An 18,370-nucleotide genomic window follows, 5' to 3' on the forward strand; every position below is an offset into this window, starting at 1 on the left:
ACACAAAGAATACAAAAGCTGCCATCTTCATAGTTTAATGTGTCCCAAAGTGGGATTTTTACTGTCTAGTTCTAGGAATGTATGTAAGTGGCTCTTTCTCTCTCTTTCTCCCCTACAAAACACATTTAAATTAATTCAGTTCACTAAGTTAAACAAAGTTAAATCTATTCTTTCTGCCAAACTCCTGGGACACTTCAAGGGAATTCTGTTCATTGTGGATCTCCAAGAAATAAGGAGGGTTACAGATTATGGTATATTTGACACCTCTGACCTAGGAACACATGTGGAGAGAGTGTGTGTGTGTGTATGTGTGTGTGTGTGTGTGTGTGCACGCTCAGTTGTGTCCAACTCTTTGCAACTCCATGGATTCTAGCCCTCCAGGCTCTGCTGTCCATGGAATTTTCCAGGCAAGAATACTGGCCATTTGCTCCTCCAGGAGATCTTCTCCACCCAGGGAATGAACCCATGTCTCCTGCACTGGCAGGCGGGTTGTTTACCACTGTGCCACCTGGGAAGACCCTGACCTAAGAGCAGGTGTGGAGAGCTAGCTCTTAATACTTTGAGGGTGAAGTAGCCAAAAGAACACCACATTGGTCCATAATTATGGATATTATGAATATTATGGATATTATGGATATTATGGAGAAGACAGGATTTCCCTGTCTTCTCTTTACTGCTGCTGCTGCTAAGTCGCATCAGTCGTGTCCGACTCTAGTGACCCCATGGACTGCAGCCTACCAGGCTCCTCCGTCCAAGGGATTTTCCAGGCAAGAGTACTGGAATTGCTACCAGCAACTGCCATTGCTACCACAGATCAACTATTCATTGGATGTATTCTTGCCTGGAGAATCCCATGGACAGGGGAATCTGGCAGGCTACAATCAATGGGATCACAAAGAGTCAGACACAACTGAAGCAACTGAGCATGCATTATCTGATTTCAACATTTTTCTAATTCTAATTTCAATATTTCAATTTCAATAATTTCTCTATCCCCATACAAGATAGAATTATGTCTTTTCACTAAAAAGCTAGGCAGAGACCTCTCACTCCATGTCACTCTGCACCACGTAGCTCCCCACACTGCCTCCCACATTGGTGCTGGGGTGTGGGCTGCCAGCACCTGGGGGCCCATACCAGCTTGGTGTCCCAGTGTTTGTAAGTATCTGAAAATGTTGGTAGATTTCCTTTCCCAAAGTCCTGGGTACATGGGGTTTCAGGGTTGCAGAGCTGAGTGGATATCCACCAGCCAGAAACATGCCCACGTGGCTGTCCCACTATGACCACCAGCATCCCTTCTGCTCAACCTGGGTTGTACAGGTTGTGTTTTGGACATCAACCCTGGTGGTGAGTACCATTATCACTTACAGGCATGTCCAGGCAGCTCCATGAGGGAAATCAGTGTCATTTACCAGTGACTGCCTGCCCCTGCAGAAGGAGGAAAGAGTGATGAAATTGAAATCTGATGGAAGGCAACAAGCCCACACTCAGCACCTGAACTTTGGATGCATTTAAACCCTGAAGAGTGAAACTACAGGGGCACCCTAACCCTGTGCCGGCAAGTTACGTCTCCGCTTGTCACACCCGTATTTTTCGTACAGAGAAAGGAGGGCACCCTTTCACATGTGCGCTTTCTTTGCTAATAAGAGCATCATTTGAAATTACCAACAAATTAGACATCTCTGACACTCTCCACTCCTTGGACTTCAGAGTGGAGCAGCATTTTTTAGGCACTGTTAGTCCATTTTCTTCCCTTAATGAGTCAGAAATGAGAATTATTACTGTTGTTGCTTGGTTGTGTCAGACTCTTTTCGACCCCACGGACTGCAGCACTTCAGGCCTCCCTGTCCTTTACTATCTCCTGGAGTTTGCTCAAAGTCATGTCCATCGAGCCAGTGATGCCACCCAACCATCTCATCCTCTGTTGTCCCCTTCTCCTTCTACCTTCAGTCTTTCCCAACATCAGGGTCTTTTCCAGAGTCAACTCTTTACATCAGGTGGCCAAAATATTGGAGCTTCAGCTTCAGCATCAGTCCTTCCAATGAATATTCAGGGTTAATTTTCTTTAGGATTGACTGATTTAATCTCCTTGCTGTCCAAGGGACACTGAGAATTGTAATTGGGCAGAAACTCTATGTGGCATTGGTCTCAGAACTCAGGGGCTGGCAGTTGTCGGGGGAGTCTAATTCCTGAAGTCCTATGAACGCAACCACTGCCCCAGTGTCCGCTTGGCATTTGGGCAGGTAGTGCTGGGGTTCACCAGCATGAAAAGTGGGACCTGCACCCACAGGCCGATGGTGCATAAATCTGATCTCGGTTCAAAAATCAGATAGCCTTGATGGGCTATAAGCCTATACATGGAATTCTTACTTTTTCTCCAGGAAGTAGGAAATAATAAATCTCTTTGGTCAAAGTTTTCTTCACCTGTGCTAATGCTGTTGCCGTGTAATGCCTCAGCCTTGGCGTTTTTACTAAAATGGGCTTTTCAAAACCCATACTTGTCTCTGAGTTTAAGCTTGCACTCCTCATTGCACTGCGGGCCAATAATCGAGATATGAGTCGTTGGGGCAAGGAATAAGCACTTTATTCAGAAGGCCAGCAGACCAAGAAGATGGCAGGCTCATGCCCCAAAGAGCCGTCTTGCCTGTGTTAGAATTCAGACTTTTTTATACTAAGAGGGGAGGGGATAAAGTCAAGCATTTCCTGGTTCCCATCTGCCTCTGGAGGGGTGTGTTAAATTCTTCCTCCCAGCAGTGGAGGAAGGGCCTGGTCGGGATGTTTCCTGTGAATTAAACAAAGGTATTTTAGCTTAATGCTCATTAGCTGGGAAGCAGGATTCCCAGAGATGGGCCATTACATATAATTTAAGCTTATACGCAGCATCCCTTTAGTGATTAACTTGTAATAGAATACAAAATGTTCTTCCCTATTACATACTTACCAATTTACTTTTGTAAATCACTTCAGTTGAAGTGCCATAGTAAAGTCTTGAACTCAAAGACCTGATTTCTTTGTGTCCATAGCAACCTGAACCTCAGTTGCCTCATCTGTAAAATGGGAATAATCATTTCAGCCCTGACCATTGCTGGGTTGTGACAAGGATGTTCAAGACAGCTCTGTGTGATCTCCTGACAGTTTAAAGCATAAGGAAGCTGTGGCTTTGCTAAGGAAACAGAGTCCCTTGGTGGGTCATTTTGGATCCTGAACCCTCATTATCTTGGCCAAAGTTATCTTGTTAATTAGACAATCAAGTCATTCTCATACCAGAAAGTATGTGCATTTGTGTTTTATACAAGATGAATATCCACCCAGTCACCATCTCTGCCCCTATATAGTTTTGAGAAAGAGAATTGCAAACAGTATGAGAAAAAATACTTTGACCACTCTTTGCCCTCTGTCTCTGTTGCTTGAGATGATAAACTGTATTTCCCTTATGCCTTATAAACAATTAAAATTAATAAATACAAATAAAGGGAAAAAATGCACCCCATCTCCCTTCCACACTTTTTCCCCTGATGATGGGAACTTGGTTTTCAGGTGACTGATGCCGTCCTGCTTACCCCTTTTCTGCCAGGTTGGTGGCCACACAATGCTGCCCATTCGCTGGATGCCCCCAGAGAGCATCATGTACAGGAAGTTCACCACCGAAAGTGACGTCTGGAGCCTGGGGGTCGTGTTGTGGGAGATCTTCACGTACGGGAAACAGCCCTGGTACCAGCTGTCGAACAACGAGGTGCGTGTGTGGTGAGCAGCACCAAGATGCCTAGAGGACTAACACTGAAAGATATCCCTGGGCTGGAAGCCAGGAAATGCTCTCCTGTGGCGTCCCTGTGGCTTTGTTGGGAGCAGCACCTCCCCATGGCCTGCCATGTACCTAAGTATCATGGTCACTCTCCAAACGTAAGAGTCTGGAAAGAGAAAAGCACAGCATTTGCTGATGTGCCTGTGATTCTCTGGCGCGGGGATCCAGGAGTCATTCCGTGCTGTTCGTCTAGGAAATTGATAGCAGATGTGGCATTTTGGCACCCTGAGAGTCCAGCTAGCTTTTTGGTATTATTCCAAGAAGCTTTCAAGCTTCTCTCCTTTTTTGCACATTTCACTGGTACATTACTTCTAGTGAAAAACTCAAGCATTTTGTTTTTCTTTTCTAATCCTTTTGCAATTATGTCTATATTTAAACATTACTTCTTGGTCAGGCACCTCACTTCTTCAGGTCCAAGTCTGTCTTTTATCCAATGCCATTATCCAAAATGACTGCTAATTTCTGTACCCTGGGACTCCCTGGCACAAAAGTGACCCTGGTTCCATCTCAGGCCAGTACAACTGAAACCCATTGGAATTCCAGGGTGTGGTTTGGGAGGGTTCCATCTAGATAAATTATTTCTCCACCACTTTGGTGAAATCAGTGTGACTTGAAAAATGGATATGAACCCATCAAGTTAATCATGATATGCAAACCTAGAACAATTGTCCTCTTCCTTCTGAAAAAAAAAAAAAAAAGAAACACTAAGTGGGTTTCTTTAAAGTAACCCTCTCTTTGCACTGACATTTATTGCATCCACATTGTTTTTCCTCTGGTCTGACCCTGTCTCTGTGCTCTACTCCATCCAGGTGATAGAATGCATCACTCAGGGCCGAGTCCTGCAGCGACCTCGAACATGCCCCCAGGAAGTCTACGAGCTGATGCTGGGGTGCTGGCAGCGAGAGCCCCATATGAGGAAGAACATCAAGGGCATCCACACCCTCCTTCAGAACTTAGCCAAGGCATCCCCAGTCTACCTGGATATTCTAGGGTAGGGTCCATTCCCCCAGACCAGTCCTTCCCAAAGCACTTCCTCAGTTGGGCCGAGAGGATGAACGTCTTTTAACTGCCGCTCGATGCCATCAATCCGCTGTTCTTTGCTCTGACAGTATTAACAACAAAGACACCGAGAAGCTTTCCGAGGGAAGCAACGTGTACTTCTCCACCTGTAGACACAGTATGGACTTCTTTTTAGCATTCTCTTTCTCTCTTTCCATCTCCCTTGGTTTATTCCCTAGTTTGGGGGTTTTTTTCCCTTTATTTTTTGTCTTCCTTGCTTTACAACCTCACCTTTTCTTTTTTAATCAATCTGGCTTCTGCATTACTATTAACTCTGCATAGACAAAGGCCTTAACAAACCTAATTTGTTATATCAGCAGACACTCCAGTTTGCCCACCACAACTAACAATGCCTTGTTGTATTCCTGCCTTTGATGTGGATGAAAAAAAGGGAAAACAAATATTTGACTTAAACTTTGTCACTTTTGCTGTACAGACACCGAGAGTTTCTATGGATTCACTTCTATTTATTTATTATTATTATTACTGTTCTTATTGTTTTGGGATGACTTAAGCCTGTGTATGAAAAAGGAAAACTTGTGTTCAATTTGGGAAGCCTTTATCTATGGGAGATTAAGACCAGAGAGAAAGAAGATTTATTATAAACCACAGTATGGGAAGAACAAAGACAACCATTGGAATCTACTGGCGTCAGTTTCAACTTAAGAAAACCCAGCCACTGGTAGCTGGGAGGAATGTATCGGGCACCTTCCCCCAAGGACCTTTCTGAGGAGTATAAAGACTGTTGAACTCTGTGCCATGGACTATTCTTTTCCCATCACCGGAAATGCTAGAGTGTAGTACAGAGAAAATATGGCTTCTGGGAGGCAAGATGGCACACAACACGTTCCGACAGTCTCATCTTGTAGGCCATGGTGATGGCACTGGTTTGTTTTGCCGAGTGTTATCCACGGAGCCTTTGTCAAGTTGAGGTGGATTCTCGTCCAGAGATCATTTCAGGGTCAGATGGGAAAGCCAAGGACTTGGAAAAGAGAGGACAAGCTCTAAACTCGGAGGCAAGTTTCTCTTACACTGAACTTTACAGACAGCACTTCCTTCGACCCCTGCCCTCCACCCCACCCATCCATCCAACTGTGCAAGCAACACTGTGCATGGTCTTCGTCAATTAATACCTTGTGTGCATAAACTACCACTCCAGACATCGTGCCCCGATATGTAGAGCAGATCCGTAAAAGGTATAACTTAAATAATTATGGGAAGCTAATTGAATTCATCAGCTGAGTATAAATGTCTCTGGGTCATATGGTGGTGATGGGTTGTTAACAAATACGGACCCTGAAACTTGGATATCCTCAATGACATCCCACTCACTGTGGGGCTGGGGGAAGGGGAAAATCAACCCCCAAGGGAGAGGAAACCTCGCCCACCCTGGGGGTATCACAGGCATTGATGTTCAGTGTACACAGGCTGAGACCTTGCTCTGGGCTCTGGTTGGGAGAGTGGTTTCATTCTAAATGTACTCCATTGTCAATAAGCCGTTTTGTTCTTTTCACTGCATTTTAAAAAAGTAAAAATTAGGCACAGCATACCAATGGGGGGCTACGCCCAGACTGAGCTTTGGAGGTGTGCTTCTGGGCATAGTCACAGGTTTTGCAAAAAGAGGTTGTAAATTTAAATAGAAATTTACAGTGACCTGGGTGATCACTTATACCAAGGAAGAAAATTTTTTCTGTTCCTCAAGAAAACTTGCTACCCTCTGTGAGGGGAATTTTGCTAACTTGGCATCTTTATAATACGAGCCAGATTGAAAGGGAGTGATTTGAATTCAACTTAGGTCATTTTATTTCATGTTTGTTTCTGAAGGTGCAAGTGCTCTGTTTAGGTTTTGCTTGTGCCCTTAATTACTGGAGCACCTTATTTTCCATTATAGGCATTGAAAGCCAGTTCTCAAAAAATCAAAAGTATCCGTTAACAGAGAACGAAAGGAAACCCAGTAGTATCTGCTGTCGAATGAAGGGGGTTGGACAAGACAAACCCCATAGTCCTTTCAAGTTCTGCACTGGCCTGTGAGACATGGGAGCTGAATTGTTGTTCTCTTGGTTGGTGACAAAAAACCCTCCAGAACACACATAATAATATAATGAAAGCCATATCTTCATGATATATACCTGCATGTATATATCCTATTAAGGACCCACAGTACTGTTAAAACACTGTGGCACCCTGTGAAGCAGTAAGAAGAGGCAGGTTTGTATCAAACTTCTCTAGATTTCATCAGCAATGACCTGAAAACCTCCACAGGTTTGTCATTCTGTGCAACTGGCCAGCTGCTCTGGGGGAAGAAGCTGCAAGTTACTTGTTTGATTTTAACAGAGAGCCAAGGAGGTAATACTCGAAGGGTTCAGATTAAAGGAGGGCTGTGCAGTTTTGGAACAAGGATTTGTTTAAAGCAGATGAGAGGAGGGAAGCATTCCCCTCCCCTTTCAGTGTTGTGTTTTCCTCTGAAGGAAAAAAGCAAAAAAAAAAAAAAAATTTTTCTTACCTTCTGACTCCCTCAAGGTCTTGAAATGAAAGGTTCTATGCAAGTGCAAAGTTTTATAGTTATTTATATTGCTGCTTATTATTAATTTTTTTCCTCTGTTGTCTCAAGAGTATGTACTGATTGCAGAGACGTCTCACATTGAAAGGATCCCAGATTGCTTTTAAAGTAGCCGAACGAAACACAAACCATCTTCGAGTCTGCACCCTTGTTCCTCCAGAATCCTCTCTTCTCGTGCTTATAATGTTAAGAAAAGGGCCAACCTAATTCAGCAGCGCAAAGGTCACAGAATGGGGCCTACCATCAGATGCATTAAAAACGACAAGAGCGGTGACAAACCCAGTTCTCTAGCCTGAACTTGGCCTGACAGTTGTTTCCATTTATACATTGTTCATAGTTTCCCAAGCATTTTTTTTCACATACGGTGACAAATTATTCCCATTTTTTAGAGGTGAGGAAATTGAGAGTTGGAGAAGTTAAATGACATGCTAGAACTCTCCAGGCACCCCTGGGACTTAATCTAAGTACTCTTGACTCTGAAGTTCATGATTTGGTCCACGAGAGACTCTCATATATAAACAAACTGTATGAAAGAGAAAGCTGGCCAACAAATTCATGAAGTAGGATATGAAATTAGAAGAGCAAAATGAATTATGTGAGATGCAAGCAGCTGAGATCTCATGATATATAACCATGTTCATAGCTTCAGATAAACCTTTGCACACTGAACCAATGTCATAATCAGGCTTATTTAGGAAACATTTTGAACTAGGCTATAAAAGATGATATCAGAATTCACATTATGTGTTCACATCAGCGCTCCCTGTGATATTTCCACGTATTTATATGTGTGTTATAAATACTTGATTTATACATAGACAAACGCACATGCATAGTGTGTTTGTGAGCTTATGTATAAATTTATAGGCACATAGTTATAGACATAATTATGAGTAGGGTGCAATATGAATAATTTGCTTAAAATCTGCTGAATAACCAAAACCTTTTTAATGTCATGTTGCTGGTAGTGCTTCCCTTCTCCACATGGCTAGGACCCCATTACACTTTTCAACTCTGTGCAGTACTGCATGGGTGGGAGACATATTTAAGATAATGCGCTTCCCATAACAACTGAATCGAAGCCATCCCACTACATTGAGTCCTTTTTTCTGGCTCTTTGCAAAGGAAAATGCAGCTGGAAATAGATCTCCTTATGTAAAGTTCCAGAAAAGGAAAATTTATTTTTTTTTAATCCTTTTGCACATTTATTTGTATTATGCTCACCTGTCCCACTGAAACCCCTTTACACTTGTTTTCAGAGGCCAAGCACTCCAGAAGAGCACTGGAGTGTAGGGAACCCAGTGTCCTACAGTGGTGAGATCCAAGACCCCTCTGCAAGGTGAATTCCCACATCCTAGCGGAACACAAGAGACAACGGTATACAACGCTGGCCTTTGCAAAGAACCGTGACGACAGGGTCCCCTGGTCAGGAATAGACTTCTTTTTCTTTTTTTTAAGCTTTTCCCTTTTTACATTGGACCTTCTATAATACCAATAACATTAAATCATGTATCTAATTAAATAAATGACTACAGACACACATAGCCTCAATTCTCTTGCTCTTTCTTTCCCTTTTTTCCCCCATTTGAGGACTTTTTGTTTCCCATGATGAGCTTCAGTTTGGTCCTATATATCACTGTTACAGAAAATCTCATGGGGGGAATGCCAGAGACCCAACTCCTCAGATGGCTAAGTGAGCAGTTAAAGCAGTTTCTTCCCAATTCGTGATGGTAGGGTGCAGAGACTCTGAGGTTGAGACAGCAAATGATATTCTAACACATCCACAGTGGGATGGACTTGGATAGAAATATGAAGGGGTATGTTCTTGTTGTCAGGGCTGGAATGGATCACTGCTGCTATAAGTCAAAGGTTCTCGAATATCCTTAGTTTTTGTATTTTTTTTCCCTTTTTTTCTTTTACCTTTATTTATTTATGTATTTATTTATTTATATATATCTTTGCTCCATTCATCACAGACACAAAGAGAAGCAAAAAAATAAATAAAAAAAATATATATATATGTATATGTGTTGCAGGCAAAACACTGTGAATTTCACAAGAGCAACCAAGCAACTCTTTGCCATCTTAACATTCGTCTCAAGAGACGCAATGGGAAAACATGAGATGCCATTTTTTTTAGTCTATGCATTTTAGGCCAGGTCTGTGTTTATTTCTTTGGTCTGTACCTTAATGAAAATGATCCTGAGTGAAGGCTGAATGTTCAACATACTGGAGGAGCAAGCAAAATAAAAGCTGCTAATTGCCACAGGTTTGAATTGGGAGAAAAAAAAATAATTGAAGAAAATGAAATGTAAAGGCCTGCATCTTGCAGATTGTATGTCTTACTGTAAAAGTGTATAAAACTCCTGGAAGTGTTTCAATATGAGGTCTTTGAATTAAATGTGGATTTTAAATATATAATCCCTGGGCAAATGACTAAATTATGGTGAAATACTGTTCCTTGCATTCATTGATCATTATCTATCCCTCACAAATCTGCCTAGAGATGCAGTCTCTGGATCTGCTTCTGTACATGGAGAGATGTTTGTATATATCCGGGCCATATCTACACACACACACACATTTCAACATCTAAAGATATATTGCCCCTTAAATTGTGACCTGGTATTTGAAACTCTCTTTTCATTTGCTTTATTTTCCTTTTAATGTGACGTCTCTGTACTGATACTTACTGGTTCTTGTTTTGCAATCTTTTTGGAGGTCCATTGCTTTATTAAGACCCACTGCATCTTGGCTGATTTCAAAGTGACACCAGAATATCAGTGCTTAAAAAAACAACAAAAAAAAGTTTTGTTTGTAAATTATGTGACCAGCTTCTCTCAACCTGACATGGAAAGTCTCTTGTACTACACTGTATTTAATAAAAATGATGTCTTACAATAAATAACATCCTCCAAAAGAGACACTAAAAGTGACATGATTACTAGAATTTTCACAAGGCATGGTGTGCTCTTTGTCTGTCTGTCTGGCTGTCTGTATTTTAGGTAAGGTCACTGCAGGTACCTGCCATTTTCATCAGTTGAAGCAGTGAGAGTAAAAGATTCCCCCTGGCTCACCCTTTCATAACCTGACATTTTTAACTTTGATCTTGGATAACTAGAACATCTCTGTCCAATTGAACTTTCTGCACTGATTGAAGTATTTTATCTGCACTGTCCAATAGGGCTAGTGGGCACTTGACATGTGGTGAGTGGGTCTAAGAGCTGAATTTTAAATTTCATTTCATTTCAATTACTTTACATTTAAAGAGTCACATGTGTCTCGAGACTACCATGTGAAACAGCACGGAACAAGCAGATAGAATCACCAGGATTTCTAACAGATCAAACCTAAGAAGCTTACCATAAGAGAAACGTTGTGTATTATGGTCTAGGATTGGGGCAGCTCTGAGAATCGTAAGGATTCAGGAAGAGAAGTAGCCAGATGGAAATTTTCACATCTTCTCAGCCTCTCCGTTAACCAGTGTTTCCTAAATTAAAGGTGAAGGAAGATAAAAGAAGGGTGGTTTCATGGAGATCTGGCAGCCCATCTTTTCCTGGCCATCAGCACAGTCCACTCACACTTGTATTTCTCAGCATCTCACGGTCGTGTTCCCCACTGTCTGACCACTGCCTGTCTATCTCCTCTGAGATGCACAGAAGGCACCTGGGCAGCATTCCTACTGGAGGCTTCAGGAATGCAGTTTGACAGCCCTGTCCTTAAATCATACTCCTCAGGAGCTTTGTCCATGAAAATGCCTCTCACTGGTTCAGATATATGTTCCTGGAGTGAAAAAGACACAACCAGGTTAAAAGTCAGCAGAGACTTGGGGAATTCAAAGCCATGGGGGGAGGGAATAACTTGTCCAAACATCCCAATAGGAACGCGTGTCGTCGCTGCAGCATTGAAGTGTAGATCCCACTCAGAGAAACAGCATTACAGACTGCAGGGTAAACCACTGAGGCCCTGGCCAGTCATAACCCATGTGGATCATTAAAGATCCACACCTTTACCAGACAATGTTTTTATATCCCTATTATTTGTATATTTATAATTGGCGAGTAAAAGTATTAGTCGCTCAGTCCTGTCTGACTCTTTGCAACCCCATGGACTGTACCCCAACCCAGGCTCCTCTGTTCTCCAGGCAAGAACACTAGAGTGGGTAGCCATTCCCTTCTCTGGGGGATCTTTTCAACCCAGGGATCGAACCCGGGTCTCCTGCTTAGCAGGCAGATTCTTTACCATCTGAGCCACTAAGGAAGCCCCAATAATCAGTTTAAATTCCAAACCTTAAGTCAAACTTTTCAGAGCCCTCATCTCCTGGTTTGTAGACCCCATCCCATTTTCTCCCTCAAATACACACCTTTAGTTCACCCTTGAGGAAGCATAACTGCTTGGCTGGGAACATGACTTCCGAAGTATTGTGGCTAACAACCTCATTCAAACAGGTGTCCTAACCTTTAGAACAAACTGACTAACAAAACCAGTGCTCAGTGCATGCCAGGGTGTTATGTATGTGTGTTAGTTTCCTGGTTTTCCTGTAACAAATGGCCACCAACTGAGTGGTTTAAAACAACACAAATGTCTTGTCTTTCAGTCCTGGAGGGAGGAAATCTGAACCTGTGGTGTGGGTGGGGCCACGCTCCCTCTGGACACACTCAGGGAGACTGTGCTTTACTGTTCCAGCCTCTGGGGGCTCCAGGTATTCCTTGTGGCCACATCACTCCAATCTCTGCCTCAGCGGCCCCCTTGCCTCCTCCTCTGTGTGTCTGTTTTATAAGGATACATATGGCTACCTTTAAGACCCACCCAGATAATCTAGGAACAACTCTTCCTTGCTCTTTTTTGCCTTATCAGATCAGGTTCCCAGGTTCCAGGGACGACTATGTGGGCATATATCCTTTTGGAGGCCTCCCTCTAAACCTCTCCAGTATGGTAACTCACCCAGCTCTTACATCAACCCTGAGAGGTGGGTACTATTATTATCCCCAGTTACAGGTGAGAAAACTAAGGCACTGTGACTTAAGGAACTGCCAAAAAATTAGAACAAAAGAAATGGACCAGCAAATGTAGTAATTACTATTTGCCAGAGAAGTAGTCATTTAATCCCCCAACAAGAGAGAAACTCATGAGGTCCCACTCCAGGCAACAGGCAGAATAGAAATGCAGGCACCTGGCTGGTTCCCCGAAGTCCGCAGCTGGAGTTTGGCCTAGCCACGTGTCATGGTGCTTAGGGTCTGGGCTCCAGGCCCCTCAGAGACTGCTGAAAGCAATTCAACATCCCAGCCCTGTTATGGATGGAGTTATGAAGGGGGCTGATGCCAAGATTCCAGGTTCCAGGCAACTAGACAGTTTCTAGGAAGTTAAACCTGGAGTGTAAGGATTTGGGTCATTAGGGATGGGGTAAGAATTTGGCATGAAGCCAAAGCCCAAATCTGGCATGGTCTTTGGGATGCTTTCCTGGACCCACTGCTCCTTAACCCCCTTCATACCACTCATGAGCTTCGGGAGGGTGAGCCTGCAGTGGAGACGGTTGCCTAGCAACCAGGTTCTGAGGCCTGCAGTATGTGAGACTACCTCTCTGCAAATCTGGCCATTTCCCCTGTGTCAGCTCTCCCACAGTTAGAGCTATATGAGAGCTAAAGACCCCATCCCTCCGGCCTTCTACAGGTGGTATTTTACAATGAATGCCAGGCTCACACCAAATTCATCCAACAAGCAATGATTTATTATTGACTATGCGGTTGGTGGGCTATAGTCCATGGGGTGGCAGAGTCAGACACAACTGAGTGTCTGAGCATATATAAAATGCAATGTGGGCCCAGAAACTTCCCTTCCCTGACCTTACATCGAAGTCACAGATGCAATGATGTGCTAATGCCAAGACCAGCCTGACCTCTGTTCAGGTGATGTGGGGGTGGGATGGGGGGAGACACGATGGAAGACCCAGGGAGTTCTGGTCACTGAAAGCTGCATTCCTGGCATTAGATACCTGGGCTCTGCCAGATTCTTCTGCCTCCTTCATGTAGGAACAACGACACTTATCCAACACTTAGAATAAATCCTCAGTCTTCAGAATCAATCACTTCATGTACATACAAAAATCTGCCACTTCCCTTATCCTCATTAGCAAACAGCCTGGTATTGATAATAGCATGTTAAATACCAATTAACTACTTCAATCACTTCTCACATGGGCACCACTATTCATCTATAGGACATCTATTTTTCATTAGATAGATCATGATATCTAATCACTTTTAGTATTACTATATAGGTTGTATTTGTATACACACATCATGTTGTATTGTTGTTTAGTAACTCAGCTGTGTCTGACACTTCCATGACTCATGGACTGTAGCCTGCTAGGCTTCTCTTTCCATGGGATTTTCCATGGAAGAATACTGGAGTGGGTTGCCATGTCCTTCTCCAGGGGATCTTTCCGACGAAGTGATCAAACCTGTGTATCAAACCTGTATCTCCCACATTGCAAGCTGATTCTTTACTGCTGAGCCACCAGGCAAAGCCCTAAAGTCACACAGATACTATAACAACCTGCCTACCAACAACTACAACCTCTCCTTCTATAGCAGGTACATATGGATTTGTAGATACCAGCCTAAGTGTGGGAAATGCCACTACTTCATTTTGTTTATATCAGGCTACATTTGACTCAAGTCCGCATCCTGCAGGAGCAAAACCAATCTCAGAAATTACTGGGGGTGCCCTCCCTTCCTAGGGTATCCTTTAAATCTCAAGATTCATCGACACCCAGGAAATACAAGAAGGGCTTCCCATTTACCTTCCATCACAATCCAGTGATTCTTATGCCAGAAATGAGAGCTCTGCCTCTAGGACAGATGTCCTCCAACATACTATAGCCACCTCGAGGGCCACCACCTCCTGACACTTGATCCACAAGGTATGATGACTATCTACTCTCAAATTGAGTGACAGGCCTTAATTTGGCTTTTAGTTTCCTTTGGCTTGTGGAGATTTTTCTGTTTTTTCCATTTGGTTATATTTTATCAAGCGTGTGTATGTGAACAAGACAGAAGCTTTCTGTACTTGTTTTGTGCTCCATCTTCCTGGAAATCTCAACACTTTCTTCCTTCATTTAGGTACGGATTCTTTTCACATGGCCCTATTTTTCTGGCAACAGCAGTTCTTGCTGTAGATCAGAATCACTTGGAGAACTTTGAAAAATGCAAAAGCCAAAGCCTCACCCTGAAAGAATTAGTTGCTATTAGTCTGAGTTGGACAAGTTGGACAAGAAACTGTTTGGCTTTTATGCATGTGTGTGTGTTTGTGTAAACTCTCTAATTGTTCTAATGTGTAACTAATGTGGAGAACTGTTATTCTAGAGAATGATAAGATTCAGCATCAGAATTTCAACCATCCAAATAGAAACATCTGAGTACTTGACTCCAACAGAAAATGGGTCAGACCGAGAAGGGCCTAGAACTGTCACGAATGCTGGACAGAACACTAGATAGATTTGAAAAGCAGATCATCAATGTCCAAGGAGTTAAGTAGTAAATTACATGTTCTCTCTTCCTGCAAAGCTCCGTGGAGACCCATTATGGCCCTGTATTGAAAGCAATCAATCAATCAGTCCTGATCAACTGAAAGGCTGGGCTCCAGCTCCCCATAATGGCAGAAGAAGATGGTGGTTCTCCAACCACGGGTTCTGATGAAGAACACCCAGCTGCTAGCTTACCGTAACAAGCAGGGCAACCACAAGGCTTGGACTCAGCCTGTGACCATGAAACTGGAGCTGTCTGGATACACTGGAGCTCAAGTTCTGCCACATTGCTATTAAACACTAGCATGAGACCATTACAGGTGAGAGGCCAGCACTTCCTTAATCATGCAAATTTTAAGTCCCCCAGCCCCAGGGATGATAGTTATTTTTGTTCAAATTCAGCCAGATCTGGGGACTTTTCTAGTGTAGACTTTAAAAAAGTACTTTGAAAAGTTGTATCATACTTTCTTAGTTTGGGACAAAGAAGACCTTTCTGGATTTAGGGTAGAGGGGTGATTATGGATCAGAATGTCTTTCCTGGAGCTCCTGGAGCATCACAGATTCACAGGGTTGGAGGGGGCACAGAGGGCAGTCCCATGGACATCCTTGCCTGGGGGGCCAGTCCCAGTGAAAGGGAATTCATTTGAACACCTCCTCCTGCTTTGCCCTGCTCCAGCCTACCCCCTCTCCCCCTAGGCCATTTGCATTTTACAAAATTTCCTAAGCAAGCACTTCCTGGTGCTGAACTGACATCTGCCTCCCATGGGCTCAGATCTCCTGGGAGTGCACAGAATGACTCTCATTCATTATTACTTGGCACCCTTTTATGACTCCCTTGTGCTCTTCCTCCCACATCCATCCCCCTACAGAAAACTTTGGAATGTTTGCCAAATACCCAAGACAAAAGGAGAAGGAACTCAGCTCTGCCTGGTAAAGCTAATGCCCAGCCCGCAAGTCCCATTTTCCCTCCCTTGTTCTCCAGGTTTCAACTCACTCTTGGCACAAGGAGAAAGCAACTTCTAACAGGATCAGAAAGACTTAAAGTGAGGTGTGGCTCCTCCTCCCCACTTACTGGTGATGTCAAGACAGCTAACACTCCTCACAGCCCTCAAAATAGAGGTCCATCCAAAACCTCCCAGGATGCTCTTGAAAACAAGGAAAATGAGGGGGTCTGGATGTTCCCAGAGACAGCGAGCTTTAGTGTCTCTAATGAGAAAAAAAAAAAAAAGGTGAAAGCATTGCTTATTTGCCTGCTCAGCCAAGGGTGGGGGATATTTGCTAACCTAAAGATAGGCGTAATTTTTTTTGTTTTGGCTCAGGAACATCTGCTTGTATAGTGATCAGGCACTAGCACTCATTAACACAGGAAGTAAAGTGTCTGAGGTTTGTGTCACTGGGAGTGCTCGAGAACACAGTAAGACAGACACTCATGGGAGTGATTTAAGAGCAGTTTTCACACTGGGCAAAGGTTCAGCCTGTGAGAAGGTCTAGTACCCAGGGGCTGTGGTTGTTGAGAATTCAGTCATCCATAGTAATTAAGGGTCCCTCTCCCCGAAACTGCGGGGATGACATTGACCATGGATATGTGCCATGTGAATCAATACCTAATGAGGGCCTGGTGGCAGAATCATCTCAGAAAATGCCTGCTGAATAAATGAATAAATTTCTCAGGCACACAGTGAAAAGAATGCAGAACATTCTGTGCACCCTTTCTACGTTCCAAAGTTCATTTACATGTATAATTTTGTTTCCTAACATTCCTCTGAGGATTGGAGCATGGGCTTTCCCCCCATTTTACAGAGAAGGGTCTGGTCATGGTCCCAGAAGTTGAAAGTAGGAAAGATAAGAGTCAGAACTAGAAAGTGAGTTTCCTAATTCCTGATAGAATTTTACAACACTTAATCACCCAGCCAGTGACTGTAAGGAAAACTCAGTGACTGTAAGGAAAACTCCCTAGATTCTAAGTTCTCATTTATAAGATCAGGATATAATTTCAATATATCCTGAACCCCTTACCTCCTTTCATCCTCCTCCCTTGGTTTAAAAAAAAAAAGTGATGCTGTTAAAAGTGAATTTTTGAACACATTAAGTGTATGGAAAGTGTAACAAAAAGGAAAATAATAAAATTTAAATGTCACTTACTTCGTTTGCAAATCTACACAGCAACAAATAATTTGAATCAATATTGGAAAAATACAAAATGCAGAAATCATTCACATAATTAATAGGAAAGATCGAAAACCTTCACAAAGCAATGGTATGACCTCGTCCCTTGGCTCTGGGGAGAAGGTGGGACTAGATGTAAATAAATATGTGAAATGTACACTGGGGATGGACTATCTCAACCGTGTAGGGTCACAGGTGATGAAACTAAGGCACAGAAAGATAATGAACAGTCTTGCAGCTCTTAGGAGCAGTGCTAAGTCTCATTACTTTGTTTCCCAACTTCCAGACATCCTCAGCTGTGGGCCCTGATGTTCCATTTCTTTGACTCCCTGCAGCTGAAGGAGGCATTTTCATCACAGCGGCCTAGGTGCATGTGTGCATGGGTCTATGTCCACAGCCTGCCTATTTCTAACGCCCGCTCCCTGCCCCACAAAATGAGGTTCAACAACTATAATCCAGCACTGCAAAGGATGTGCATTTATATTTTAAGTGCATACAAAATAAAGTATTTCTCCTAGCCTTGCTGTGTCAATAAGAGCAAAAACTAAACCACATTACTCTCCAGATTTTAGTTGTCACTACCAATTTCCAGATTCTGCTTAGGAGAGCAGTCTCAAATAAGAAAACTGAAGATAAGAAAGAATCTGGGGAAGCTGTAAACAGCTGCCAACTTCCGTCCCCAACGTGGGTCCTCCCCTCCTCCCCCTCTGCTGCAGTCCTGGCTTTTGGAACCCGCTGCCCTCTGGGGACACAGTCCGCCCTCCACCATCCTACCTACTAGCTCCGCATCTCTCTCACGTCTTTTTAAAAAGATATTTTGGGAAGCAGCACACGCACATCCAGAGACCAGTTACTCAATCTCCCAGCAAGTATGGAGATGATGGAAGTATAGCCCTTTGGTTTCCTAGCAACAGCGTGGGGGGAGGCTGGAAAGCGAGCTGGTTGCCCAGCACCACCTTGCGTAGAAGGCATTTGCGCATTTGGCTTTTGTTGTCTTTGACGGCCATTTCTAAAAACGGGCTCTGTATTCTTGGGGGGATTTTAGGCACTTAAGTTATTCTTTTAAAAGCTCTCTGCTGACATCCACAGGTCCTATAATTAACATCTCAAGTCCTAACAGGCCGGAAGTGTTCTGTCACCCCTAAAAATACAAAGCCCCATGTTGGTCTTCTTCCTATGGTTTATTAAGAATTTCTCCAGTTCCCTAGTTCCTCCATGACCTCTCTCACCTTTACACATATTCATCCCAGATGTGGAT

At 43.3% G+C, this 18,370-nt stretch overlaps 1 protein-coding gene and 1 long non-coding RNA gene across 4 annotated transcripts in view; one reads left to right on the plus strand and one right to left on the minus strand.

The window, feature by feature from the left end:
* NTRK2 (neurotrophic receptor tyrosine kinase 2) overlaps positions 1–10,345 on the plus strand; it is a 411,482-nt gene extending 401,137 nt beyond the window's left edge. For 2 of the 3 annotated variants that reach the window (XM_010808129.4, XM_024995505.2), the window contains 2 exons: positions 3,575–3,733; positions 4,612–10,345. In XM_010808129.4, the coding sequence (XP_010806431.1) occupies positions 3,575–3,733; positions 4,612–4,797 (345 nt within the window). In that variant the 3' untranslated portion in view covers positions 4,798–10,345. The remainder of the gene's footprint in view (positions 1–3,574; positions 3,734–4,611) is intronic. The other variant, XR_003035866.2, reaches the window with a different exon arrangement.
* LOC107132714 (uncharacterized) lies at positions 9,317–18,012 on the minus strand. Its single transcript, XR_003036088.2, has 3 exons — positions 17,887–18,012; positions 10,785–10,911; positions 9,317–10,207 (listed from the first exon to the last, which is right to left on the minus strand). It is a non-coding gene; the product is annotated as an uncharacterized lncRNA (long non-coding RNA).
* Positions 18,013–18,370: the final 358 nt, after the last annotated feature.

The sequence above is a fragment of the Bos taurus genome, chromosome 8 (genome assembly GCF_002263795.3).
Source record: "Bos taurus isolate L1 Dominette 01449 registration number 42190680 breed Hereford chromosome 8, ARS-UCD2.0, whole genome shotgun sequence".
Lineage (NCBI taxonomy): Eukaryota > Metazoa > Chordata > Mammalia > Artiodactyla > Bovidae > Bos > Bos taurus.